Here is a 27,920-nt window from a genome sequence, read left to right on the forward strand (position 1 = left end):
AAGGGGCTGGGGCTGGCGCTGGAGGGGGCTGGGGGCCTGGCTGGCTCCCGGGAAGGTGGCGGTAGGTTGGGTCCAGGGCGGGGGGCGGACACTGGAAGAGGCAGGGGGATGTGTGTCAAAGGGTCTGGGGGCCTTCGAGGTGCCGAGAGAGGCTGAGACGTCTGGGAGAAGGAGCTGGGGACCTGTGAGCCCAGGAGGGGACTGGGGGGTGGAGGGGTTGGGGGCCTTGGATGGCTGGGGGAGGGACAAAGAATGTTTTTGGGGGGCCTGTGGGGCCTGGGTGAAGGGGGTCGATAGGGGGCTTACCAGGGAGCTGTGGGAAAAGGCTGGAAGGGGAAGAAATGATGGAGGGCCTCAGGGATGTCTGGGACGTCTGGAGCTGGGAGCTTGGGGGATCCTGCTTCTCTGCAAGGGGCTGTGAGGGGGACAGTGCTCAGAAAGCCCCAACCCTGGCGGTCCCCCAGACCTGAGCACCCCACCAGCCAGGCCCAGTCCTGGCTGGGGTGCTCCCTCCCCACACTCCTGTCCTGTCTCCCCCCTCCTGTCCTATCTCCCCCCTCCTGTCCTGTCTCCCCCCTCCTGCCCTGTCTCCCCCCTCCTGTCCTGTCTCCCCCCTCCTGTCCTGTCTCCCCCCTCCTGCCCTGTCTCCCCCCTCCTGTCCTGTCTCCCCCCTCCTGTCCTGTCTCCCCCCTCCTGCCCTGTCTCCCCCCTCCTGCCCTGTCTCCCCCCTCCTGTCCTGTCTCCCCCCTCCTGCCCTGTCTCCCCCCTCCTGCCCTGTCTCCCCCCTCCTGTCCTGTCTCCCCCCTCCTGTCCTGTCTCCCCCTCCTATCCCGTCTCCCCCCTCCTGTCCTGTCTTCCCCCTCCTGTCCTGTTTCCCCCCTCCTGTCCTGTCTCCCCCTCCTGTCCTGTCTTCCCCCTCCTGTCCTGTCTCCTCCCTCCTGTCCTGTCTTCTCCCTCCTGTCCTGTCTCCTCCCTCCTGTCCTGTCTCCCCACATTCCTGTCCTGTCTCCCCCCTCCTGTCCTGTCTTTTCCCTCCTGTCCTGTCTTTTCCCTCCTGTCCTGTCTCCCCCCTCCTGTCCTGTCTCCCCCCTCCTGTCTTGTCTCCCCCCTCCTATCCTGTCTCCCCCCTCCTGTCCTGTCTCTTCCCTCCTGTCCTGTCTCCCCCCTCCTGTCCTGTCTCCCCCCTCCTGTCCTGTCTCCTCCCCCCTGTCCTGTCTCCCCTCTCCTGTCCTGTCTCCCCCCTCCTGTCCTGTCTCCCCCCTCCTGTCCTGTCTCTCCCCCTTCCTGTCCTGTCTCCCCCCTCCTGTCCTGTCTCCTCCCCCCTGTCCTGTCTCCCCTCTCCTGTCCTGTCTCCCCCCTCCTGTCCTGTCTCCCCCCTCCTGTCTCTCCCCCCTCCTGTCCTGTCTCCCCCCTCCTGTCCTGTCTCCCCCTCCTGTCCTGTCTCTCCCCTCCTGTCCTGTCTCCCCCCTCCTGTCCTGTCTCCCCCGCTCCTGTCCCATCTGCCCCTCCTGTCCTGTCTCTCCCCCTCCTGTCCTGTCTCCCCCCTCCTGTCCTGTCTCCCCCTCCTGTCCTGTCTCCCCCTCCTGTCCTGTCTCCCCCCATCCTGTCCTGTTTCCCCCGCTCCTGTCCCATCTGCCCCTCCTGTCCTGTCTCTCCCCCTCCTGTCCTGTCTCCCCCCTCCTGTCCTGTCTCCCCCTCCTGTCCTGTCTCCCCTCTCCTGTCCTGTCTCCCCCCTCCTGTCCTGTCTCCCCCCTCCTGTCCTGTCTCCCCCCTCCTGTCCTGTTTCTCCCCCCTCCTGTCCTGTCTCCCCCTCTCCTGTCCTGGTTGGGTCGGACCGGGCTCTGCTGGAACCAGCATCCCAGACCCACTCACATGGGACACCCAGCCTTCATTTATACACACACACACACACACACACACACACACACGACACCCAGCCTTCGTGTATACACACACACACAATACGCAGCCTTCATGTATACACACACACACACAATACCCAGCCTTCGTGTACACACACAGACAGACACACACACACACACACAGCACCCAGCCTTCATTTATACACACATACACACACACACACATGACACCCAGCCTTCGTGTACACACACACACACACAATATGCAGCCTTCATGTATACACACACACACACAATACCCAGCCTTCGTGTACACACACACACACACACACACACGGCACCCAGCCTTCATTTATACACACATACACAACACACAGCCTCAGGCACACACACAACACCCATCCTTCATGTGCACATGCAACACCCAGCCTCTCGTTTATACACACACAACGCTGCCCTTCACTCACACACACAGCCACGTCACACCTGTTCTTGTTTTTATTCACATGCACGGCAGCACTCATGCCCCCTTTCTCTGTCACACTCACACTTCCACTCAACACGTGCTCACACTCTTCCTTACATCCGCACACACTCACGGGCCACATCCACCCCCGCGCGCAGACAGGACACTGGCCCTCTAGTCACACACGTCCACACTCCACTCCTTCCCCACACCAGACCCCCTCCTCTGCGCCCCTGCACGCGCACACACACGCACACATGCACACACACATGCACTCTGCTCCCCCTCCACAGCTGCCAGCTGGGAAGAATTTATGGGGAGCGGAGGGGCTGCTCTGGAGGACACCCCAGCCACTCCCTGTCTCCCCCAGAGCCCAGGTCTTGGGGCACACCGGGCCTTCCACAGATCTCAAGGGAGGAGGGTGCTGCCAGGGGGCTGGGCACAGCTGGAATGCCACAGCTGGAATCCCCACATTCCTCCCTGCCGGGCTGCCCACCTGGCTGCAGCTGGCAGCAGGTGTGTTCTTCCCTCGCAGGTGTGTGGGGGGAGGGGGAGGAGGAGGGACGGGAACCAGGCCCATGGCACTACCTGGCCAGGATGCGGGGGGAGCGGGGTGGAGGGTGAAGACTGAAACATCTGGGCTCTGGCAGCCACATCCTGGGCCACAGAAGGTGGGGCCAGGCAATGCCGGGCTCCAGGGCTGCTTGGCAGCCTAGCAGGCCTCTCGGGGGAGGTGGGCAAACATCTGGCACATAGGATAGGCAGGGAGCCAGGCCATGGGTGCTGCCAGGCTGGGAGAAGAGGGTGCTCTAAGCCCTCCTGATAGGACTGGGATCCCCACACCCCAAGAGAGTCTGGTGCCTCCCTGCCCAGCCTGGTGGGCACAGTGTGTGCCCCGGGCTGGGAACCCCCAGTAGGGACCGAGCCTGGGAGTTACAGGTCCTCGCTCCTAAGGCACACCTGGTGGGACACCCATGACCATATGCAGATGCAGGCACCAGACTCCCACTATCACAGTAACACAGGGTCACCAAAACACACACGCACAGAGACCCTCCTCCCCCTCTTGCCTTCCCCTCCTCCCTCCTCCCTCCTCCCTCCTCTTCTTTCTTCTCCCCTTCTCCCTCCTCCTCCTCTGTGAGGCCATACAAAACCCCGAATCACACACAGTCACCCGGATGCCATCACACACCCTTCGCCCTTCCAGACCATCACACAGACACACACAGCACACAGGACATCCCACATTGCCCCTCCTAGAGCCACCCGCAGAGTGACACAAATGTCGCCAGGTCACACACACAGAGACTGAGCTTCAGCATCACACAGATCCCCTGAGAGACGCGGATCATACGCCCAGTCGCAAGGACACACACAGACACGGTGACACAGAGTCCCAGAACCACACACCAAACCCAGCCACACGGATACACACAGAGTCACACAGGACACAACTGTCTCACACAGGACTACACAAGATGCTCCCAGAAATCATCCAAAAAGTCACACAAAGACATCCAGAACACGCACGCCCACAAGGAAGCACAGGCACGCACGCACACTTGCCCGGGCCGCACAGCCGGCCAGGCCCCCGCGGCCATCGCTCGTGGGCAGGCGCAGACGGAGGGGAAGGAGTTGGGGAAACGTTTCATTTGCAGCCGGCGGGGACCCACCCGCCCTGGAAACCTGGCCCCGGCTCCTGAATGGGGCCTCTGTGCACGGCCGCTGGGGCCGCCAGCATTGCGGAGCCGTCCCAGGGTGTGGGTATCTGAGGCGGTGAGGCTGGCCACACCGAGTTCCTGGGCAGGCCACATATGCTGGGGCCTGGGGCCTCGGGGCCACCCAGCCACAGGCCAGAGTCCCCCAGGCTGGAGGAGCAAACCCTGCCCCATCCCCCACTGGCCCCTGCTGCAGCTGGAGGCTACTCCCCAGAGCCAGCCAGGGAGGGGAGGCAGAGGGGTGAGGCTCTGTGCCCCAGCTGGAGTTGGGTCTCCAAGTGTCCCCGTCTCAGGCTGATGTGCGTCCCCCCGCTGGGTGGCTGCCAGTCCCACGCCAAGAGGCACCCAGCTCCCTGGGCAGCCTGGGGGTGGGGATGGGGCAGTCCTGGCCTTTCTCCTCCTGTCCTCAGACATAACCACTGTCACACCTTCAGCCACACACAGAGCCACACAGTCACTGCCGCAGTGTCACCTGCACAGTGACACCGTCACACCCTGGGCCATGCTGTCACTCACAAAAACACCATCACACCCTTGACAATTCTGGTGATGTGCCTTCAGCTGCACAGTCGCCCTGACACTCCGACCCTCACACGGCACCCGCGTCACACCGGCCGGCAGAGGCACACCGACATTCTAGCTCTGTGTGCCCCTGCAGCTGTGCCAGCCACATGGCCACACAGAGTCACTGTCCCACTTGGTCACAAGGAAGAGAAGCAGCTCCGACCATTGCGTCCCCAGGGTGTGGCCCACAGCTGCCCTTCCATCAGGGCTCCGACCAGCCCGGCGGCTCCAATAGCACAGCGACACGCTCTCGCTGTCACAGCGTCACAGAGCAGGCAGCCGGCAGGTACAGCGCCCTGCTCATAGTCACTCCGGCAGCACACACTCACAACCCCCCTGTTGCAGGTGACAGGTACGCATCTCACTCGCAGTGACACACAACGCCCACAGTCCCCAGACTGCGCTTCAACGCAACAGTGGGTGACATCCGCACCACGGTTATAGGGACAACCTGTCACACAACAGTCGCTCTCCCAGTGCCTGTCACAACATTGAGACAGCCCCTTAGCTGTCCACACAAGCAGCCAGGCATGCTGATTCGGCCCCCACAATTGTCCCTAGGACACACCCATCTTTGAGTTTTGGAGACAGGGACAGACAGGGACAGACCCACAGCGACACCCCCTCCCCTCCAAGTGGAGCAGAGAGGGGGACTAATGGACTCGCAGCTGTTGGCAGTGGGTGCCAGCCCCCCCACCTCATGAATATTCATCAGCTGGGGCTCTCCTGAACCTATGGGGAGTCGGAGGTCCCAGGCAGCTGGGCACCCCCTTCTGTGCCAGGAGGCCGGGGGAGGGGCGGGGAGGCTTGGCCGGGCCCCTGCAGTCCTCATAATCCACACCCACGTCCACGATAAGCTCACATGGGTTTGTGAACGTGGGCCCCAGACACACAAACAACATTCAAACAAACTCACAATCACACCTAACGACACAGCCAGCCAGCCACCATCACGCATCCACACACAGCCACACACAGCCACGTGAACTCACAGCCACGCGACCACACCCAAACCAGACACCCACCACACACACACACACACACACAGAGTCTCCAGACTTGCAGACATGGGACACACACTCGGTCTCAGCCACAAACACACAGACACACCATCACACCCAAATGACACGGACTGCCTGCCGCCATCACACACACACATGCAAATACCAACAGACACACCTTTCCAAACACACGGGGATGCCATCACCCCCAAAGTACAAGCAGCTCCTCGTAAAGCACCCACACAAGCGTGTGAACACGGACCCACAAATTCACACACGTATGCAGCCCCACTGACTCGCAAAGGCAAACTCACAGACACACAACGACCCCCAACGACATTTTACAGATGGGGAAACTGAGGCACTGAGCCACTCCACTGAAGGCCCCTTGCAGGAAGACCCCGCAGTCCTGACTCCGGGCAGGCGCTGCAGCCAGGCGCCCCCTGCTGGCCCGGGCCCTGCAAGCGCGTGCGGGGCGGCGGCGCGCGGGGCGGGCACGCGCCTGACGTAACCATGGCATCCTCTTGGCACGCGCGGCCCGCGCGCGGGGAGGGCGGGGCGGGCGCGTTGCCATGGCGCCGGCGGGCCGCGTGAATGGGGCATTGTTCGCTCCGGCGCCCGGGCCGGGCTGTCCCGGACACACCCGGACCCACCCGGGCCGGCAGAGACGGAGATGGGAGAGACAGAGAGAGACGGGGAGAAAAGAAGCCATGAGAGACAGGGAGAGACCAGAGACGGGGAGAGACAGAGATCTGAGATGCGGGGAGACAGAGATGGCGAGGGACAGGGAGAGCCGGGGAGACTGAGAGATGAGAAAAGGAACAGATGGCAGAAACTAGAGATGAAGAGACTGAGGGAGACAGGGAGACTGGGTGGGGAGAGACAGAGATGGAGGAGAGAGACAGAGAGACGAGGAGAGACAGAGATAAAGGGAGAGATGGGGAGAGATGAGAAGATGGAGAAAAGGGGAGAGAGAGATGGAGAGAGACTGGGAGAGATAGGAAGAGACAGAGATAAAGAGAGACATGGGGAGAGACTGGGAGAGATGGGGAGAGACTGGGAGAGATGGAGAGAGACTGGGAGAGACAGGGAGACTGGGTGGGGAGAGACAGATGAAGGAGAGAGACTGAGAGAGATGAGGAGAGACAGAAATAAAGGGAGATATGGGGAGAGACTGGGAGAGATGGAGAGAGACAGAGATGGAGATATATGGAGAGAGACACAAGTAGGAAGAGTCTGGCCAGCGAGTCAGGGGCGAGAGGAGACGGAGGGGGAGAACTGAGACACAGACCGGCAAAAAGGCAGAGAGACACAGCAGAGACAGAGACAGAGACAGAGGAGGGCAAAGACAGACATGGGGAATCCAAGAGGGAGAAACAGCGACACGGCAGGGAGCTGCAACTCGGACACAGACAACCGAGGAAGGGCAGGCCGAGGAAGAGGACCAGAGAGAGGCAGAGCCGGGGCCGAGGCGGAAGAGGGTGCGCTGCGGCGGGAGACCTGGGCAGGACCAGTCAGCAAGACCCACGGAGCCCACTGCGCCTGGCAGTGGACAAGGACCCCCTGACAGAGAAAACCAGAGTGGTGGGAGGGGACTGGGCCATGGAGAGACACAGCGGGATGGAATGAAGGAGAGAAACGTGGAGACAGGACCCCAGCTCCCTGCTCTGAGGGTCTTTGGTCCCACCCGCCTCTGGCTTGACACTCCCAGAAGGCAAATCCTCTGTCCTACGATTTTTTTTTTTTTTTTTTTTTGAGACAAGGTCTCACTCTGTTGTCAGCCAGGCTAGAGTACAGGGGTGCCATCATAGCTCACAGCAACCTCAAACTCCTGGGCTCAAGTGATCCTCCTGCCTCAGCCTCCCAAGTAGCTGGGACTACAGGCCTGCGCCACCACACCCGGCTAATTTTTATTTATTTATTTATTTTTGCAGAGACAGGGTCTTGCTCTTGCTCAGGCTGGTCTCAGACTTCTGGGTTCCAGCGATCTTCCTGCCTCGGCCTCCCAGAGTGCTACGGTTACAGGCATGAGCCACCACGCCCAGCCTGTTCTAGACATCTTCACACACGTGCTGAGAAGATGCCATCGCCATAGAGACCCAGCCTTTGGGGACACCTTCACCCAGAGACTCACACTGTCATGGAAGACACAGTGACAGCTCACCCATACAGTCACAGTCACAGCTATAGACACACCCCTAGACGCCCAGTGACATAACCGTGGACACAGACACATGCCTATGAGAGGGACTCATACAGGGACTCTTACCCCGCACCAGAGTGACACTACTACAGGTGCAGTCTCAGGAGGACTGGGTCACAGTCAGCTGTGGCCACACGCCATCACACAGGCTCACGCTGCCCCAGAGTGCTGTCATATGCAGCCACCCCAGAGCACGGGGCGCCCGCACCCTTGCACCGGGGCACATGTTTTCGGACACACGTTGACAACCTCACAGACACATGCACCTTCAACCCTGCATCTGACACGCTGACTGGGCAGGCGCCACATGCCACGGTCCTGCTCGGGGCTCGGCCGGGACGCTGGGTCCAGGTCTCCACATCCGAGTCAGCGCGGGCTGACAGACACCAGTCCCCAGCAGAGACTGGGATGCCCAAGGAGATGGGTGAAGCCCCACCCCTAGTCCCCTTCAAAGCCCTGGGTCAGGCTGGGCCAGGTGGTCCCCTGGCTCCGCCTGGTCTAGGACCAAACCTAGGCCAAGGGTGGCCTCTGGTGGCCATATGTGGTCTCTGCACCCATCCGTTGGGGGAATGACAGGCAAGCTAAGTTGCAGAGCCAGAAAGTGGTGGGGCAGAGTTGACAGGCCCTTCTGGGCGCACAGAGCCCAGAGACTGGAATCCAGAAGTGGGAGTCAGACCCAGAATCCAGAGCCGGTAATCCAGATTCCAGGATCCAGCATCACAACCTAGATCCCCACGGGACCAAGATCTAGAGTCCAGATCCAGGAAATCAGAACCCGGAGTCTAAAATCCAGGTGCAACGACCCATAATCCAGACCCAAGACCCCATATGCCAGAGTCCAGAAATCTAGATCCTGTTATTCAGAACTAGAGTCCGGACCCGGAATCCAGTTCCAAGAACCCCGAATGTAGAATCTAGGCCACCCTACAAAGCCCAGAGCCCTGAGCCCTCCTCGGAGACCTGCAGATGAGAGCTGGCAGCAGGGTTGGGGAGGTCTGGGACAAATCAGAGGAGCAGGACGGGAGCCTGGGAATGACCACACACAGCCCTGCCCTGCTGCTGTCCTTGTCCTGGGTCCCTTTACCCACACACACAAGGACACAGACACCCCAAAAGGAAACCACACAGAGATCCAGCCCCAGACACACAGCCTGTGACTGTCAGATGTACAGCGTCGCTCACTCTCAGATATACACACACACAATTACACACACAGGGTCACCCATACGCACACTTACAGCCTTACACACCATCACCCGAAGACACACCACCGCACGCTCCTCAGATGCAGAGGCGCACATCTGTGCACCCGCGTAATCTCAGAGCCCCGTCCCCGGCCGTCCCGCCAAACTTGGAGACGCACAACCACCCCACACAGACACACAAAACCCACAACTTGCAGCCCCAGACACAACACTGTGGAGGCTGAGATGAGCGTGCGCGCACACACACACACACACACACACACACACTCCCCCAAGCACGGAGAAGCCCCATGCCTTGGCAGCCACACAGCCTCTGGGAACGGGACCCCAGGGACGGGGCTCGCTGTGCACCTCCTTGCCCACCCCAGCCCTCCCCCGCCTGGCCGGCGGGCGGGCTTTAATACAGATGCCAAACTCATAATTGTAACTGAGGGTGACAGGGTCACCTTGAGCCCCAGATGCTCGCGCGGTGACAGATGGCGTTGGCAAACCTGATTAGCGGCCCCCGTGCCAGCGCCTGTGGCACCTGCATCCCCGCCCCTCCCCCGCTCCCCAGCGCTCATTACCCACCCATTACTGGGCCTGGAGGGCGGGGGTGGGGGCCGGCTGGCACTGCCCGGGAGGGGGCAGGGACTCCGGGGCCCCCCTGGCATTTAGGTTCCCAGCTGGCTCCCCCGGCTGGCAGGAGGTGGGCACAGCTGAGGGGGGGAGCAGACGCCTCGTGCCCGCCAGAGAGGAGGGGTGCCCGCGGTGCCAGGGCCGGGCTGCCCACTCGGACGCTGCCTGGGGTTTGGCAAAGAACCCTGGAGGCAGTAGGGAGGGGTGCCCCCAGGGCCCTTCGTGGCCCTCCCTTCCAGGGCCCTGCTCGTGGGGCCTTGGGAGCTGCCCGCCTGGCCCGTTCCCACCCCCTGGTGCCGGTCGTCGGGGTCAGGGGTCTCAGGCTCCCACGCCCAGCCGGGCCATCTGTTTCCTCGGGTCCCTCCGGCTCCCCTCACCTGGGGCCTTCCTTCCTGAAGCAGGAAGAGGGCTGAGAAGGGCCCGGCCGCCCCCCCCCACGCTCCGGGGGGCATTTGGAGGCAACACTGACAGCGCCACATGTCCCTGCGTCTCTGCCAGACGGGCCCATCTGCCAGGGCCCTGGTTCCAGCCGCCCCAAGCCAGGCCGCCCTCGCCTGCCGCAGACCCTGCACCCCAGCTGGGGAGGGAGCCCCCAGTGCCCCCGCACCCCATCCTGGGGCCACCCACTTCCAGAGAGCCCCAGTTGGAGGCGCACACACACACGCGCACGCGCAGAGCTGGGCTGGGCCAACGTTTATGGTTCCCGTGGCATGCCGTGCTGCGCGCAGGCCGGGGGGCGCCGGGGTGGGCTGGGAGCGTGGCAGCCGCCACTGCCAAGGCCAGAGGCAGCTGGGAACACGCGGGGCCTGCCTCCGTCTCGGGGACCCCAGGTTTTCCCCGGCAGCTGCGTCTGCCTGCCTGCTTTGGGCTTTTGGTGTCCCTAGGACGGGGTCATCGCTGCATGTCCTGGTCCGGGCAGGGCCATCTGTCCTCCCTGTGGCTGGGAGTGTGTCTGTGCCTCGTTACCTGGGAGGCAGTTCAGCCTGGTGGTCAAGACTGGGTGCCGCCCTGCCTCGGACCTGAATCCTCGGGGGTGCCACTGACTGCTGTGTGACCCCGGGTGGGTGACCCTGCCTCTCTGGGCCTCGGTTTCCTCATCTGTAAAATGGGGCGGCGTTACCTACTGTCTCCTTGGGCTGCTGCGAGGATTACACAAGTTAGTACCCACCCAAGGCTCAGCACAGGGCCTGGCAAACAGGAGGCGGCTAATAAGAGAGCGCTATAACTATCAGTGGTCCAACCCCGTGACTGGGGCTGTGTCTACTGTGCCTGGGAGCAGGGTGGGGACTCTGGGGACTGTCCTGTCCACTTATCCCTGCATCCCTGGTCTGTTGGCCCACGGAGGGCACTCGGGCGTCTTTCTTGGTGCGTCTCCCGCCGCCCCTCCCCAGCCCTCCCGCGCGGCGTCTCGGTGCCCGCGCTCAGGCCTCCGGGCCGCACCGGCACCCCTCGACCAGCTCCGCGGAGATCTTCACCCGCCGCCCGGCGGCCGGGCTGCCGCTGCGACACCACAGGAGCACGGGGGCCCGGCGCCGGCGGGAGGGCCCACAGCGGCTGCAGAGGACTGTGGGCGCGGGCGCGGCGACCGAGCTGGGGACGTACAGGGAGGAGCAGCGGCCGAAGCACAGGTGGTTGCGGACGCGGGCGGCCGTGCAGCCTGGTCGGGAGAGGACCTGCGGCCAGAGGGGGGGACACCGGTCAGGGCAGCGGAGTCTGGGGCCTCCCACTTCCATCCACCCCACCGCGGGAGGCGCAGGTGCTGGAGCTGGGCTGCTTGAGTTCGGGTCCCGACTCTGCCCTCTCTCTTGGCTGTGTGGCCTGGGGCAAATTACTCAACCTCTCTGGACCTCTGTTTCCTCACCTGTAAAAATCACTGAAGTTCAACTAGGAAAAGAACAAATCACTCTCCGGGCGTCCTCAAACTACCGCCCTGGCCCGCCAAGGACATTTATCTGGGTATTTTCGCCGCCACTGCCTGTCCTGCTTAGCAGCCGGCTCGTCCGGGGCCCACAGTGCGCATGTGCGGAATGTGCGCTGCACCATCCAACGGCCAGTGGTCTGAGGGACAGTGAACTGGCCCCTGTTTAAAAAGTTTGAGGACCCCTGCTCTAGGCCTTTCATCGGAGAGGATTCATTCAGGGACTTTGCAACCCAGGGGAGAGAAAGGCTGAAACACCAAGCAAGAGGTGGTGACAAGGTGGGCTAAGGGTTGGCACCAGTAGGAACCCGCTACCACCCCTAAGGCTGAGGGATAGCAGTATCGCAGGAGCCCACTGCCTGGCACACAGTTGGTGCTCAATAAATGTTCTCTCTGTCTAGACATGATGGCTCACTCCTGTAATCCCAGCACTTTGCAAGTCCTAAGACAGGAGGCTCACTTGGAGTCAGGAGTTCGAGACCAGCCTGGGCAACATAGCAAGACCCCATCTCTGCAAAAATATTTTAAAAATTAGCTGGGCATGGCGGTGTGTACCTGTAGTCCCAGCTACTTGGGAGGGAGGCTGAGGCAGGAGGATCCCTTGAGTCCAGAGTTGGAGGCTGCAGTGACCTATGATATGATTGCAACCCTGGGTGGCAGAGCAAGACTCTGTCTCTAGAAAAACCAAAACCAAAACCGGATTCAGTGAAGGTTTGCTGAGCAAGGATTGAGCCAGGGGGTCTTAGGGACTGATGCCGTGGCCCTGCCGGGCAGGGTCTCAAGCACTTTGCATGAATCTTCCACTATTATTAACTCCTTTTGAGACCCAGAGAAGGGAAGGTGACTGGCCCACCCTGAGTCACCCAGAAATCAGCCATGAAGGCAGGATTTGAACTCAGATACACCTGGTCTTGAACCCCTGGCCTCAAGCGATCCTCCCGCCTCCACCTCCCAAAGTGCTAGGATTACAGGCATGCGCCATCATGCCCGGCCCACATTTTGAAACAGATGACATTTGAGTAAAAATCTGCAGGAAATGAGAGAAGGGGCCATGCGCTGTCTGGCTGGAAGAAGAGCGCTGAGGCATAAGGCACAGCCAGTGCAAATGTCCTGGGGTGGATAGAAAGTTGGCATGTCTGAGGAAAGGGAGGCTGGTGTGTTAGGGGTGAAGGAAGTGAGGGAGAGAAGGGGGAAGAGGTGAAATCAGTGGGGAAACAGAGTCTGAGAGGGCAGGACCTTGTGGGCTATGAGGAGGACTTGGGCTTTTATTCTGAGTCAGATGGGAGCCATGGAGGGTTCTGAGGGGAGGAGAGGTGTGGCCCAACTCGGGTGTTCAAGGCGCCCTCTGGCGGCAGAATGGAAAAATAGACTTGAGGGGGGGGAGGTGATGGCAGAAGCCAGAGGCTAGCATGGAGGCAACGGCACCCACCCCAATGGGAGAGGCTTGTGCCCTACTTCACAAGGGAGGAAACTGAGGCTCAGAGACATTTAGGAGGCAGATACAGAACTTGACCTCTAATCTGTCCGGGCACACAGCCTGTGCCCTCTGCCAAGGCTGAGCCCCAGCCCTGTCCTTTGCCCCATGCCACTGCTCACCTGAATGAAGGGCACAGCCTTACACGTCTCCTGGGTGGCTTCCTGCGGGTCCAGCGGCAGAGACAGGGCAGTGGCCACCTCCTGCCTGCGCTGCAGGGCGTCTGTCTCCTGCCGCCTGGTTTTCTGCAGCCCCAAGAAGGCCTTCCAGCTGCCAAGGGCAGGGGCCGGCACCTGGGGGGCCGGGGCCCCTCGGTCCAGAGCCGGGGTCTCATTGGCTGCAGCCCAGGGCTGGAATCCAGGCCCCCCGGAGCCCCTGGGCAGCGGGACCCCACTAAGCAGGCTCAGGAGAGCGGCTAGCCAGCCAAGGGGCATCTGCCTGTCCGTGCGTCCGTCTGTCAGTCTGGGCCTGGGCTCAGGGTCCTGGGCAGTTGACCCTGCTGTCTGGAGAGTGGAGTCTGGGTGCTCCGACCAGCTTTTAATCACTTCCCCCATCCGGGCAGCCTGGGCGGTGGCTCTGTGAACCCACAGCAGGGGAGAAAAGAGTAAACCCAAACCTGCTGGGTTCCCACACCTCCTCCCAGGCCGGTGGGGGACACGGGGGCTGGGCCTGCGGTGTGTGAGCTGTGGGGACCAGGAAACACAGGTCTGGGGACAGGGGCACAATGCCTGAAGCCTTGGGTGGCTGCTCTTCCAGCCCTGGGCCCCCATTCAGCTGTTTAGCAAAATCACACTGTGCAGCTGGGCTTCCTGGATTTCCAACCCAGCGCTGCGACTTCCTGGCTGTGCAACCTCAGGCAAGTCCCTTAACTACTCCGGGCCTCGGCTTCCTCAGTTCTTATCTTATAGGGCTGCTCTGAGGACTCAAGGACATAATTTATATAAGGAGCTTAAAACAGACTGATGCACAGTAGCACCATGAATCACTATGATTAACATTACAGGTGGGGTGGCTCACGCCTGTAATCCTAGCACTTTGGGGGTCCCAGGTGGAAAGATCACTTGAGCCCAGGAGTTCAAGACCAGCCTTGGTGACATAGCGAGACCCTGTAGTCCCAGCTACTTGGGAGGCTGAGGCAGGAGGATCACTTGAGCCCAGGAGTTGGAGGCTGCAGCCAGCTATGCTTACACTCCAGCCCGGGCGACAGAGCAAGACCCTGTCTCAATTAAAACAAAGAAACAAAGTTATTGCTGCCGTTGTTTTTTTTTTTTTTCTTTAACACCTAATATAGACCAAAAGTAAGTCCTCCCCTTGGATTTTGCATTGTGCAGAAACAGACAATAAAAGACAATTAAGTTGATTTCACAGCCTTGTGTTAACAAGATATTAAAATGGGGTGTGCCTCACGTGGGGGGCGGGGCGGGGGCTCCTGTGTCCAGGGTGGTCAGGGAAGGCCTCCGGGAGGAAGTGACATATTTGCAGGCACCTGAGATGGTGGGAACAGCCAGGTGGGGGGTGGAGGTTGGAGGGCTGGAAGTACATAAAGTGGGTGGGAGCCGCGTCCCAGCCTTTGGGGCCCCCCGAGGAGCCGCCCGGGGGTGGGGGGTCCTGGCACCTCGGCGACCCCCATCTCACACCCAGGTGAGGAGCCGCGAGGCGGCCGCGGGCCGTGAGAAGCGGCGGGGCCGGCCCTTCCCGCGCCCTCCCCTCGCGGAGCGGCGGGCCGCGCTCGCCCTCTGGCGGCGCCTCCCGGGACTGCGCGGCGGCGGGGCCCGAGCACCTGCCGCGCGGCCGCCCCACCTGGAGGCGCGTGGGTGGCTCCCTCTCGGCGCCCGCGCCCCGCCCGAGCTGCTGGCTGTCCCCCAGCGTGTCCTTCCGCTGCCCTCCAGTCCCAGCTAACGGCAGCCCCGTCCCGCCAGGTGCTCAGGTCTCAAACTTTGGAGTATCCTTGACCCCTCTCTTCCTGACTCCTCCCCTCCGCCCCCAATCTTAATGTGACCGCAAGTTTGGTCCACTTCAGAACCTACCCGCAATCCGCCCGCTTCTCCCCGTCCCCTGGATCAGTGCAGTCTCCTCCCGGGTCTGCCGGCGCCCGCCCTCGCCCCCCACATTCTATTCCTCCAGCAGCGGCCAGAGGGCGCCGGGAGCCCCTGAGTGCGGTCACGTCCCTCCTGTGCTCAGAACCCTCCAGGGCTCCCATCTCCGTGGAGACAGACGCCAAAGTCCTTCTCCAGGCCCACCAAGCCCTGCACGACCAGCCCCCATCACCGCCCCAATCCTCATCGCCCCACACCCTCTCCCCTTTTCACACTCCCTCCACCTGCACTCCTTTATTCTTATTTTCTATACTCCCTAGGCACAATCTCATAATACTATGCAGCTATGCAAGACTGAAGAAGCTCTTTAAGCTTGAGCATGGAAAGATGTTTTTTAAAAAAAAAAAAAAAAGATACACAGAATTGTTCTGTGTGTTTTAAACTTAATAGACATGGTATCATCATGTATGCATCTTTATAACTATCATCTCTCCTCCATGTCATGTTCCTTTTCACTGCTGAAGACTATTCCTCTGTACGTACATACCGAAGTTTATTTCTCCATAACCAATTTCTTTCTTTTCTGAGACGAAGTCTCATACTATGTTGTTCAGGTTGGTCACGAACTCCTGGGCTCAAGCGATCCTCCTACCTCAGCCTCCCAAGTAGCTGGGACTATAGGCACTTGCCACCATGCCTGGCTAAATTAGTTAATTTTATCTTGTGTGAAATTTACTTTAATTTAAGGCCTGCCCTCAGAAATCCCCTTTTCCAGCACCAGTTGGTACCTGCTGTATGCAGAGCCCTGGGCAATAGCTGAAACTCAACCCAGGCTGGTTTGACATCAGAATGCCGCCAGGGGTGGGGGAACCTGCAGCCTTCTGATTTCAAGATTGTTCTTTCTTAAGCACCAAAGGAGGCAAGAAAAATTTCATCTTTCTCTGCTGCACCCCTTTTAATAAAAGGATTTGTGGCATTTTATTTTGCTCTATTTATTTATTTGAAGACAGCGTCTCGCTCTATTGTCTGGGCTACAGTGCAGTGGTGTTATTATAGCCCACTGCAACCTCAAACTCCTGGGCTCAAGTGATCCTCCTGCCTCAGCCTCCCAAGTAGCTTGGACTATAGGTGTGCACCACCACACCCAGCTAATTTTTCTATTTTTGGTAGAGACAGGGTCTTGCTCTTGCTTTTGACCTCAAGTGATCCTCAGCCTCCCAGAATATTAGGATTACACGAGTGAATCACCTCGCCTGGCCCCCTTCCACTTCTTTTTTTTTTTTTTTGAGACAGAGTCTCGCTTTGTTGCCCAGGCTAGAGTGAGTGCCGTGGCGTCAGCCTCGCTCACAGCAACCTCAAACTCCTGGGCTCAGGCAATCCTCCTGCCTCAGCCTCCAGAGTAGCTGGGACTACAGGCATGCGCCACCATGCCCGGCTAATGTTTTCTATATATATATTAGTTTGCCAATTAATTTCTTTCTATTTATAGTAGAAACAGGGTTCTTGCTCTTGCTCAGGCTGGTTTCGAACTCCTGATCTCGAGCAATCCGCCGGCCTCGGGCTCCCAGAGTGCTAGGATTACAGGCGTGAACCACCGCCCCCGGCCGCCCTTCCACTTTGTTGCCCAGGCTAGAGTGAGTGCCGTGGCATCAGCCTAGATCACAGCAACCTCAATCTCCTGGGCTCAAGCAATCCTTCTGCCTCAGCCTCCCGAGTAGCTGGGACTACAGGCATGTGCCACCATGCCCAGCTAATTTTTTTCTATATATATTAGTTGGCCAATTAATTTTTTTCTATTTATAGTAGAGACGGGGTCTTGCTCTTGCTCAGGCTGGTTTCGAACTCCTGATCTCGAGCAATTCGCCCGCCTCGGCCTCCCAGAGAGCTAGGATTACAGGCGTGAGCTACCTCGCCAGGCCTCCTTGCACTTCTTAATGGTTTTTCCTGCCTCTACATATAGACCCACTCAATGTCTTTCCCGTTCAGCAGCCAGAGAAGAATTGTAAACCACATCCATCTGTCCTCACTCAAAGACCTCCTATGGCTCTCTACTGCCTTAGAATAAAACTGAAACCCCTCACCATGGCCTATAAGGCCTGCATGGGTGGCCCCTGCCTAAAGCTCTTCATTTCACCTCCCCCCCTCAATCCCCTCCATTCATTGGCCCTTACATACACTGGCTATCTGGGCCTCAGCAAACCCTGGGAAGAGACTTGCATTTATTGAGCATGCGCCCCAGGGAAACCTCCTCATACCCACATTGAGACAGGGAGATTCACTGCAGCATCATTTCTGCAATCAAGAAAAACTGGAAACAACTTAAATGCCTATTAAGACAGCCTGATGGAATAATTATAGTTTATTCATACCATGGGCAATATCAAGCAGAGATTTTTTTTCAATTTTTTTCCCCACTACTAAATACAATAAGAAAATATATTTTACACTGTGGACCAGTGACAGCAGATTGTATTTTCCAAAGAGGCTTCAGGCCGGGCGCTGTGGCTCACGCCTGTAATCCTAGCTCTTGGGAGGCCGAGGCGGGCGGATTGCTCGAGGTCAGGAGTTCAAAACCAGCCTGAGCAAGAGCGAGACCCCGTCTCTACTATAAATAGAAAGAAATTAATTGGCCAACTGATATATATATAAAAAATTAGCCGGGCATGGTGGCGCATGCCTGTAGTCCCAGCTACTCGGGGGGCTGAGGCAGAAGGATCACTCAAGCCCAGGAGTTTGAGGTTGCTGTGAGCTAGGCTGACGCCACGGCACTCACTCTAGCCTGGACAACAAAGTGAGACTCTGTCTCAAAAAAAAAAATAAATAAATAAATAAAATAAAATAAAATAAAAATAAAAACAAAGAGGCTTCAGCTATGTCTCTTCAGTGGTGAGTGGTGGCCCATGCCTGTAATCCCAGCACTTTAGGAGGCCAAAGCAGGAGGATCACTTGAGGCCAGGTGTTTGAGATCAGCCTGGGCAACATGGCAAGACTCCATCTCTAAAAAAAAATTTTTTTAAATGCGCTGGGTGTGCTGGTGTACATCTGTAGTCCCAGCTACTGGGGAGGCTGAGGCAGGAGGATCACTTGAGCACAGGAGTTCAAGGGTGAAAGTGAACTATGATCATGCCACTGCACTCCAACCTGGGCAACAGAGTGAGACCCTTTCTCAAAAAAAATTAAAAAAAAAAAAAGTTCTGGAGATGAATGGTGGTGCTGATTGCACAATAATGTGAATGAAATTAATGCCATGAAATTCTACACTTAAAAATGTGTAAGATATTAGGTGAATGTGGTGGTGGCTCACACCAGTAATCCCAGCTGCTTGGGGAGGCTGAGGCAGGAGGATCACTTTGAGCTCAGGAGTCTGAGGCTGCAGCGAGCTACGATGATGATGCGACCGCACTCCAGCCCGGGCAACAGAGTGAGACCCTGTGTCAAAAAAAAAAGAAAAAAAAGAGGAAAAGTAATAAAATATGAATGTTCTAACAAACATCTATAATGGATTTTATTTTATTTTTGCTGCCTCAGCCTCCCGAGTAGCTGGGACTACAGGCATGCGCCACCATGCCCGGCTCATTTTTTTCTATATACGTTTTTAGCTGTCCAGGTCATTTCTTTCTATATTTTTTAGTAGAAACGAGGAGGTCTCGCTCTTGCTCAGGCTGCTCTCGAACTCCTGAGCTGAAATGATCCTCCCGCCTCGGCCTCCGCGGGTCCTGGGATTGCAGGCGGGAGCCACCGCGCCTGGCCCTAAATGCTATTTTAGATGTCTAAAATTAAACTTACGTGTTTAATAAACACCTGCGTAAAGGAAATGTGAAGCTACACTCGAAGACGCCTGAGCTGTCCCCGGTCCCCGCGTCCCCGCGCCCCCAGGCGGCAGGGACGCCCTCGCCCAGCCCGGCCCGCACGGCGCGCTCAGGCGCTGCCGCGGGCAGCCCGGCCGGCCCGCGAGGACCCCGCACGGCCAAGATGGCGGCGCCCGCGAGGCCAGCGCGCGGCCTGCTCCGGCTGGCGGCGGCCCTGCGCCCGGGCCCCCGCGGCTACCGGGCGCCGCCGCCCCCGCGCCGCTCGCCGGGGCCCTGGTGGCCAGACCCGGAGGACATGCTGACTCCGCGCTGGCAGCGGGGGCCGCGCTACGCGGCCAAGCAGTTCGGGCGTCACGGCGACGCCTCCGGGGTGGCCCCCGGTTCGCTGTGGCCGTCGCGGGAGCAGCTGCGCGAGCTGGAGGCCGAGGAGCGCGAGTGGCACCCGAGCCTGGCGGCCATGCAGGAGTCGCTGCGAGCGAAGCAGCTGGCCGAGGAACAGAAGCGTCGGGACAGGTGCGTGTGCGCGGGCAGCCGTGGGGGCTGCGCTCTGCCGGCTTTCGTGCGCACTCCCCCGGCCGCAAAACAGACTCTGAATGAGTCCACTTAATCGTTCACTAGCAGGTCTTTTTTTTTTTTTGAGGTAGAGTCTCGCTTTGTTGCCCAGGCTAGAGTGAGTGCCGTGGCGTCAGCCTCGCTCACAGCAACCTCAAACTCCGGGCTCAGGCGATCCTGCTGCCTCAGCCTCCCAAGTAGCTGGGACTACAGGCATGCGCCACCACGCCCGGCTCATTTTTTACATATATATTAGTTGGCCAATTAATTTCTTTCTATTTATAGTAGAGACGGGGTCTCGCTCTTGCTCAGGCTGGTTTCGAACTCCTGACCTCGAGCAATTCGCCTGCCTCGGCCTCCCAGAGAGCTAGGATGACAGGCGTGAGCCGCCGTGCCCCGCCCACCAGCAGATCTTTGCTGAGGCTTACAGTATGCAATGCCTTGTCCCAGAAGGGAACGAAAACAGGCAAGATAATTTCAGAGGGCGACAGAGGACCACCAGGAAGATATTAATAAAACAGGGTGAGGAGTGCGTGCTTGAGGGCAACTTGCAGTTCTCAGGCCTCTCTGAGGAGGTGATGAGTAAGCAGAGAACTGAGTAACCCAGACATAGCCTCGGGGAGATCCTGAGGAGAACTTTGCTGGTAGAGGGAACTGCCAGTGCAGGGGCCCTAAGTAGGACGTGCCTTAAGGAACAGCCAGGAGACCTGTGTGGCTGGGAAAAGTGGGAAGTGAGGGCAGGGAGGTGATGGGGCCTGGAACTGAGCAGAGAGCTTGGATTTGGAGGCAGATCTGAAGGATTACATTGGGGGAAGAAGACCAAGGTCATCTAGAGGGTGCCACTTTTGCGGAGAGAGAGCAGCCCAAGTATGTTCCTGGTGTTTAAACTTCTTGTCTTTCCAACGCCTTAAAAGGAAGAGGGATTGCCCTCATTTTATTTTTTATTTCAGCATATTGCCAGGGTTTAGGTTACATATATTGCCTTTGCCCCAGGCAAGTCAGAGCTTCAAGTATGTCCATCCCCCAGATGGTATGCACTGTACCCAATGAGTGCCCTCATTTTAGACCTGAGAAAACAGGCCTGGGGAGGTGGAATCACTCAGGCAGTGCAAGGTGAAGCAGGATTTCTCATCTACCCTTCCCCAGCTGGGTGACCCTGTCATAGGGTTTAATTCTTCCACCTTCATTTTTTTTTTCCCATTCACACCTGAGAGCTTCACTTTTCTCATCCTTAAAAATGGGGCTGTGACTGGTACCTACCAACTCATAGGGTTGGAGGGAAATGTCTATTTCTTGCTTTCATTCCTGTACCTAGAATTGGACGTGGCATACAGTAGGTGCTCAGTGAGGTTATCTATAGGTTATCTCAGGTTATCTCTAGGAGTGGCCCAGCATGGTGTGTGGCATTCAGGTGGCTCAGTAAAATGTTGAATTGACTTGGCCTTGGCCTCTGAGAACTTAACCCACCCTGTGATGAAGTTTATGCACAAGTAACTTTATCTCTGCGTCTTTTCCTGTTTCTTTACTTGTCAGAGACCTTTCCTGACAGTGAGTGGCAATGATTAGTCTTCTTCCACCTCCCCCCCTCCTTTTTTTAATCTCCTCGGGGGAGTTGGGAGAGGTGGCTGCGGGCAGGATGCTGGTGGATGCGCTCTGCCCCGGCTGAATGTGGCTGTCCTCAGGGCCCACCTTCCTTCCCCTGCAGGGAGCAGCGCATTGCAGAGAGCATGGCCAAGATGCCACAGATGATTGAGAACTGGCGGCAGCAGCAGCGGGAGCGCTGGGAGAAGGCGCAGGCGGACAAGGAGAGGAGGGCCCGGCTGCAGGCTGAGGCCCAGGAGCGCCTGGGCTACCACGTGGACACAAGGAGCGCCCGCTTCCAGGAGCTGTTACAGGACCTAGAGAAGCAGCAACGCAAGCGCCTCAAGGAGGAAAAACAAAGAAAGAAGAAGGAGGCAAGAGCTGCTGCGATGGAAGCTGCTGCGGCCCAGGAAGCCACTGAGGCCCAGGACCCAGCAGCCTCTGGGGCACCCAGCTCCTGAGCTCTGTCCTTCCCAATAAAGGCTGCCGCCTGACCATCTCTGGAAGCACTCTGCTTCCTGCCCCAGCACCTGGGGCTGCGCAGCCCCACTCAGCTCTGCTCACACGGGGACTCTAGGCCATGGGGACTGACTGGGGCTTTCTGGGGAGAAAAAGGGGATACGATGGGCAAATAATGGAGGAGCAGATGGCAGAAGAGAAGAAGGCTTCTGTTTACCAACATTAATCTCCAGTAATTAGCCAATTACCAGGGGGGAAGTGTAGCCAAAACAGACTGTGGTGAGGATGGTGGAGGTGGGGAAAAGCAGCCCTTGCAAGGCTGAACTAGGGCTGGGGCACACTGCCTGGGAATGTGACAGCTTCCAGGGGGGAGGCGGCACTGGGAGCCCCAATCTGCAGGGGCTAACAGACCCCTCTCCCCCTTCTCTGCATTCCCATATTGCCTGTGCCCAACTAGCCCCCAGACCCAGGCAAGCTGGCGTGGGACGCCCCAGCAGGCATAGATCATAGGGCTGGTTTTTAAAACTTTATTCATTTTAAAACCTTTATCAGAGACACGGTTCTGTTCTAGGGTGCAGGTGGCCTTGACACTGAACTGATGTTACCCCTTCTCCAGGCTGGAGGCCAAGGCAAAAGTGGGGAGGAGGCCTTGGGACTTTCAGGGCTCACCCCAGATGGAAAGATTTGGGCCACTCCAATGGAGGATTGAAGTTTGGGGCTCCAGCTTTCCCTCATCCTGGAAGGGGGCGGGCCAGGGGGTCCTCAGGGGCTCGTCCAGGATGGAGAAGCAAGCAGCCGCCTCTCCATCTGGCTGCAGGGAGCTGGGACAGAGGCCAAGAGGGGCCCATCTGTCGCCTCCTGGTCCTGCCAGCTCCTTTGAGTAGGCTGGGCTGGGGAGGAGGACAGGGACAGCTGTCTGGCCCAGGTCTTCTTAGACTGAGATGGGAATGAAGGCCACTCTAGGAGGGTGGGAAGCTGGGGTGTTTGGTTTTTTTTTTTTTAAGGTTTTTGATTTTTTTCCATTTCTTAAATAAACATGAATATATATATATATTTTTTCTTTTATAAAACTTTCATGGAGTGGGGGTGGGGTGGAGGGCAGTGGGCGGCCTGGCCTCCCGGCATCACTCATCATCAAAGTTCTGACTCAGGAGAAAGTTGGCAGCCAAGTTCTCGTTTTTTTCACACGCGAAGTAGGCCTGGATCACCAGGCTCTCCGGGAAGCCCAGGGCCTTCAACTGTGGGAAGACACGGCGGGCAGGTATGAGCGGGTGGGGTGGGGTGGGCGTACCGCACCCACCCGTGCAGTCACCCCTTGGCCAGGCCTCTTACCCTCTCTATAGCTTCTTTCTCCTGCGGCGTCACCTGGATGTAGTTCATCTGTGGAGCCTCCTCGCCTATGGCGCCCACCTCACCCTCCACGTCTGAGACGTCCGCCAGCTCCCCGGGGGGTTCATTCAGCATCTGGATGAACTGCTCCTGGTGCCGGCTAATTTGCTGTGGGAGAAAAAGGGGAAGGGATGGCGACCCATAGCCCTTGCCGCCTCTCCCCAGGTCGCCGTCGCAGCCCTATTTTCATTCAGTCAGCAAATATTCAGAGGTGCCACCAACCCCGGCCGGAGCTGATGGGCTCTAAGTGAGCAAATAGACGGACCAGACAACTGCAGGAGCTGGGCCAGAAAGACGCTGAGGGCCATGGAGAGGAACGGTTCCTCCAGGTAGCACAAACAGCAAGTGCAAAGGCTGGGAGCGGATGCATTTGGCAAATCCCAAAAACAGAAGACTCAGGCGGCAAGAACAAACAAGGGGGGAGGGGCCGAAGATGAGACCAGAGAAGAAGGCCAGAGCCAGACCCACTCTGCCCTGGTGCAACGGGAAGCCATGGTGGGGACAGTTAAGTGCGGAAAAGACACGATCTGTGTATCTTTTCGGGAGGTTGACGTATCCAGGTGTTGGGTATCTGGAGGCTGTACTACAACCCTGTCTACTTTCATCTGCATCAAGCAAGAAAGTGCTTTTTCAGTCACCTGGTCCTATGTCTGGCCTAAAAGGCACTTTCACAGAGATGTGAAGTTGGCTACAGGTGAGCGTGGCATCCAGAGAGGCCCAGGCTGCTCGCACAGGTCTGGGAGTCACTGCACGGACTGAGGCCCCAGGAGGAGCACCGAGCGCAGATGAAGAGGAGAGGTGGGCAGGAGACAGCACGAGGAACTGAGACTCGAGGGGAGGGGGAACGTGCTACACTTCTCTGGTCAAGGGCAGGATGGAACCTCGCTGAGCACAGTGGTCCTGGAGCCAACTGGGACACAGCGGTCCTGGTGCTGCCACGGAACCTTACAGACATCTACGCAGTGCCAGCTGTATGTGGAGCTGGAGCCAGAGCCCTGGCCCAGGACCCGGACACACTCCACCAGCTGCACGACCCTGGGCATGACAGGCTGCCCGGAGCCTCTGGTGCCCTCTGCGGTGCATGCTAGTGACAGCACCCACACCTCACGGGGGTGGGTTGCAAACAGGTCACGAGAAGCATGGGCGGTGGGAGTCTGTCCTGCCATAGCACTGTATGTACACTGCGGGCTGTGGCGCCTGCAGGGTGGGGAATCGGTGCCCGCCCTGGCCCCTCTGCCCCTGGAACCACACCTGCAAAAGCTGAGGGTTCTCCTGGCCCAGCTGCTGGAGCAGAGCAGGCAGCAGCGCCGGGTTCTGCTGGATCACTTGCCGCATGTTCTGGAACTGAGGCTGGTCACGCAGGAACTCCAGGGGGTTCTCTCCTGCTAGCAGCAGGAAGGGGTGTGGTCAGACACCATGCTAGGCTCCCAGGGGCTGGGGAGTTGGGTGCCTTCAGAGCAGACACCCCCATGCACGGCTCCAGCTCGCTCACCTGCTTCTGTAGCCGGCTGCTCGGACACCTGGCTCTCCTGGACAGAAGCGTGTTCTGGCTCGGGGCTTCCAGGAATTCCCTGTCGGGAGTCGTATTCAGCTCTAATGCACAGACTTCCCACTACCTCCCTCCACGCTCTAGCAGGAGACAGGGGAAGCCTTGGCCTTGCCCTTCATCGGCCCACCCCCCACGCATGGCCAGCCTCCTGCAGGAAGCCTTTAGTGGCTGGAGCCACCACCCAAAGGCTTTTCAGGGCAGCTTTTGCCTCCCCGAGTGCCCAGCAGGGCAGTGAGGCCCATGGACTCCCTCAAGGCCTCCCCAGGAGGCAGCGGCCCCACCTCACCGTGAGTAGGTACTCCACGGCTCGGTGGGGGTTGTTGTAGCTGGCTCTCAGGGCGGCCACGACCCGCTCCCGCTCGTAGCCCATGGACATGATCTCCGTCAGCATCGTCTCATACTCTGAGCCAGTCACTGTGGAAGGAGCAGCAAGACCTGGGTCACCAGGAAGAGGGAAGGGCAGCTCCCAGGCCCTCCCGCACACAGACAAGGCCCAGCTGATGGCTGGAGCACCCAGTTGCCTCTGCCCTGGGGACCACCCACCCACCTAGCGTGGAGGCCGCGTCTTCCTCTCGCCCGCTGCTACCTGAAGAGGGAACAGAGCTGCAAATTCAAGAGAGAGAAATCGGACCCTGGCTTCTGGTGGCTTGCCCTCCCTCCAGGTGTGTGGGACCACGTGTGTGGGCGCTGGAATGTGCTGGGACGCCAGGGCCCAAGCTGAGGCTGCTGCCCTTGCCTTACCCTGACACAGACTCTGGGGACGTCGTAGGAGCTGATTCCTCTGATGGACTCTTGTCCTCTCTTGCGGTAGGTGAGGGATGGGACATGCCTGAGGCAGGGGCCGGCGGGAAGGAAGTGGAGGTCTCCAAGGTAGCAGTTGGTGAAGCCTCTGGGGGTGCTGAGGTACCCTGGCCAGCTTTGGCCTGTGACACCAAGGAAAATGGAGCTGGTGTCAATACCCCTATCAGACCCCAACATCCCGCCTTGCTGAGGCCCCGCCTTGCTCATAGCTAATCTTTCCTGGGCACGCAGGCTCTCTGCCAGCTGCCCGGCTAATCCGCCCACCCTCCCAGCCAGCACATGTCACCCACCTTGGTCACCATGACAACCACAAAGTTCTTCTCATCGATGCGATAGTCCCTAATGGGGACATCATCGCTAAGGATCTTGCCGGCATAGATGAGCTTCTGTCCAGCCACAGGGAAAGCATCACGACCCTTCTCAGCTTCTATCTTCTCCTTTAACACCTTCACCTGAATGGAGGGGGACACACAATCATTGCAAACCCCAAATTCTCTTCCCTTCTAGTTTAGGGGACAGAGCCTGCAAGCCCCAATGGCAAGGAGGCAAAGCGTCGTAGTCAAACAGGCTAGATTTGAATTTGTTCAATTATCGTGCCATTCACTAGAGTATTTTCTGAGCATTTATTAAGTGCCAGGTGCTGTTTAAAGCACTGAGACTGTTTTAGAGATGGAGGCCACAGCAAGGAACAAAATATAAGTCTATGTTCTCAGAGAGAGAACACTAATGTGAGAAGAAAAGCAAGTAAGTAACTTAGGTGGTGTAAAGTATGATGAGAAATAAAGGGGAGAAAGGAGGGCCCACCCATTTCTACATTGGTGACCTTGGACAGTAATGATAATCAATATTTACTAAGGGCATTCTAAATTGATAGTTAGCTACAGTAAATGTATATATATACTTCTTAAGCTTCATAATACTATAAAATAGATATCATTGGCCCCATTTTATATTTGAGAAAACTGAGAAACAGAGAGGTTAGATAACTTATTCAAAGTCAAACAGTTGAGCTGATCAAAAAATGTTTCCTTTTCTACAAAGAGTGCACTTAAAGGCCAGGCACGGTGGCTTATGCCTGTAATCAACACTTTGGGAGGCCACCAAGAGTTTGAGACCAGAATGAACGGCATGGCCGGACCTCATCTCTATGAAAAATAGAAAAATTAGCCAGGCACGGTGGTGTGCACCTGTAGTCCCACCTACTCCAGAGGCTGAGACAGTAGGACTGCTTGAGCCCAGTAATTTTTTTTTTTTTAGAGACAGTCTCACTCTGTTGCCTGGGCTAGAGTGCAGTGGCATCATCATAGCTCCCTGCAACCTCAAACTCCTGGGCTCAAGTGATCCTCCTGCCTCAGTCTTACAAGTAGCTGGAACTACAGGCACGTGCCACCATGCCCGACTAACTTTTCTCTGTTTTGTAAAGACAGAGTCTCACACTTGCCCAGGCTGGTTTCAAACTCCTGACCTCAAGCGATCCTCCCAGCCTAAGCTTCCCAAAGTGCTAGGATTACAGGTGTGAGCCACTGCACCCAGCCTAAGCCCAAGAATTTGAGGTTATAGTGAGCTATGATCAGAGCACAGCACTCCAGCCTGAACAACAGAGGGACACTGTCTCAAAAAAAAAGTAGACTTCAATGTCTTTCTCATGGGGTAGGTGTGCAAAAAGTGCCAAGTATACAAACTGATATTCAATATGGTTGAATTAAGTCCTAATTCTCCTCTCAGCTAAAAAGCTGCACAATGTTTAGACTTCGGGCTCTCACATGAGGCAGAACCGAATTTGAATACCAGCTCTGCCATTCCATGTTTTATGTGACCGTGGCAAAGTTCTTTAACCCCTAGGTTTCCATATCTGTAAAATTCGAAGAGTCAGAGTTCCCAAATGACAACCCCATTTTGCACATCAGCAAAACACTAACACGCTCAGTGACTGATAAGGAATAAACGGCCAACAAACACAGACCACCAAAACTATTAAGACTGAGACCGTTTATTATCACTATTATCGCCGTTGCCGTCACCGTTCAGCATCTCCCGGTCATTACTCCCAGATACGCCCACCAACGGGAGACGCCTGCAAAGCTGGGAACGCGGAGCCCCAGTCCCGGAGAGCTTGGCCTGGCCGGGAATCTGAGCCTGTGGCTCCCGCGTCCCGCGAGAGCGCTGACATCGGAGCCGGGGCCTGGCGGGCGCCCCAGGGGTGGGGCCTCGCCCGGAGAGCTGCCCAAGAGCGCCGCCCGAGCCGCCGGGGGCTGGGCCAGGGACCAGGGTGGGGGGTCCAGGAAAGTCCCACAGGCTGGGGGGACGGGCAGGGCTGGGCCCGAGCCATCCTCCCTACCCCTCCCGTTGGGATTCCGGCCTCCCCGCCCCCACCCCACCCCCGGCACCCGTCGCTCCCGCCCCCGGGCTCCGGCCCGGCCCGCACCGTCTCGTCAGGCTCCATGCGGATCTTGAAGGTCTGCTGCTGCAGCGTTTTGAGCGTGATGGTGACGGCCATGGCGGGGCCCGAGCGACGCGGCGGCCCCAAGAACCTCTCACAACATGCAACTCACGCCGCCGCCATCTTAGCGCTCAGCCGCGCTGCGCGCCGACCGCTTCCGGGGCAGGCGATGCGCGCGCTGACCACCGACGCACGTGACCTGCGCGAGCCCTCTTGGCATTTTTGGACATGCGCACGAGAGCCCGCTGTGGCCACGCATGCGCAGACCAAACTCT

At 58.1% G+C, this 27,920-nt stretch overlaps 4 protein-coding genes across 6 annotated transcripts in view; 2 read left to right on the plus strand and 2 right to left on the minus strand.

Annotated features, from left to right (window-relative positions):
- Nucleotides 1-27,920, plus strand: part of PRDX2 (peroxiredoxin 2) — a 146,627-nt gene that overhangs the window by 17,549 nt on the left and 101,158 nt on the right. The gene's annotated exons all lie outside the window — the stretch shown is intronic.
- Nucleotides 10,336-13,463, minus strand: DAND5 (DAN domain BMP antagonist family member 5). Its single transcript, XM_012790468.2, has 2 exons — nt 13,152-13,463; nt 10,336-11,310 (listed from the first exon to the last, which is right to left on the minus strand). The coding sequence occupies exons 1-2, from the start codon at nt 13,461-13,463 to the stop codon at nt 11,059-11,061; spliced, it is 564 nt and encodes a 187-aa protein (XP_012645922.2). The 3' UTR covers nt 10,336-11,058.
- GADD45GIP1 (GADD45G interacting protein 1) lies at nt 19,004-21,506 on the plus strand. The gene is made up of 2 exons (XM_012790479.2): nt 19,004-19,387; nt 21,132-21,506. Exons 1-2 carry the CDS (start codon nt 19,038-19,040, stop codon nt 21,466-21,468), a joined length of 687 nt encoding a protein of 228 aa, XP_012645933.1. The 5' UTR covers nt 19,004-19,037; the 3' UTR covers nt 21,469-21,506.
- RAD23A (RAD23 nucleotide excision repair protein A) lies at nt 22,512-27,830 on the minus strand. 2 transcript variants are annotated; one of them, XM_012790442.2, is made up of 9 exons: nt 27,631-27,830; nt 25,496-25,657; nt 25,146-25,327; nt 24,952-25,007; nt 24,691-24,818; nt 24,348-24,426; nt 24,107-24,240; nt 22,799-22,963; nt 22,512-22,704 (listed from the first exon to the last, which is right to left on the minus strand). In XM_012790442.2, exons 1-9 carry the CDS (start codon nt 27,700-27,702, stop codon nt 22,591-22,593), a joined length of 1,092 nt encoding a protein of 363 aa, XP_012645896.1. In that variant the 5' UTR covers nt 27,703-27,830; the 3' UTR covers nt 22,512-22,590. The 2 variants fall into 2 exon arrangements, with proteins under 2 accessions (XP_012645896.1, XP_012645897.1); XM_012790443.2 differs by having other exon boundaries at nt 24,107-24,237; nt 27,631-27,828.

The sequence above is a fragment of the Microcebus murinus genome, chromosome 27 (genome assembly GCF_040939455.1).
Source record: "Microcebus murinus isolate Inina chromosome 27, M.murinus_Inina_mat1.0, whole genome shotgun sequence".
In the NCBI taxonomy this organism is placed as follows: Eukaryota; Metazoa; Chordata; class Mammalia; order Primates; family Cheirogaleidae; genus Microcebus; species Microcebus murinus.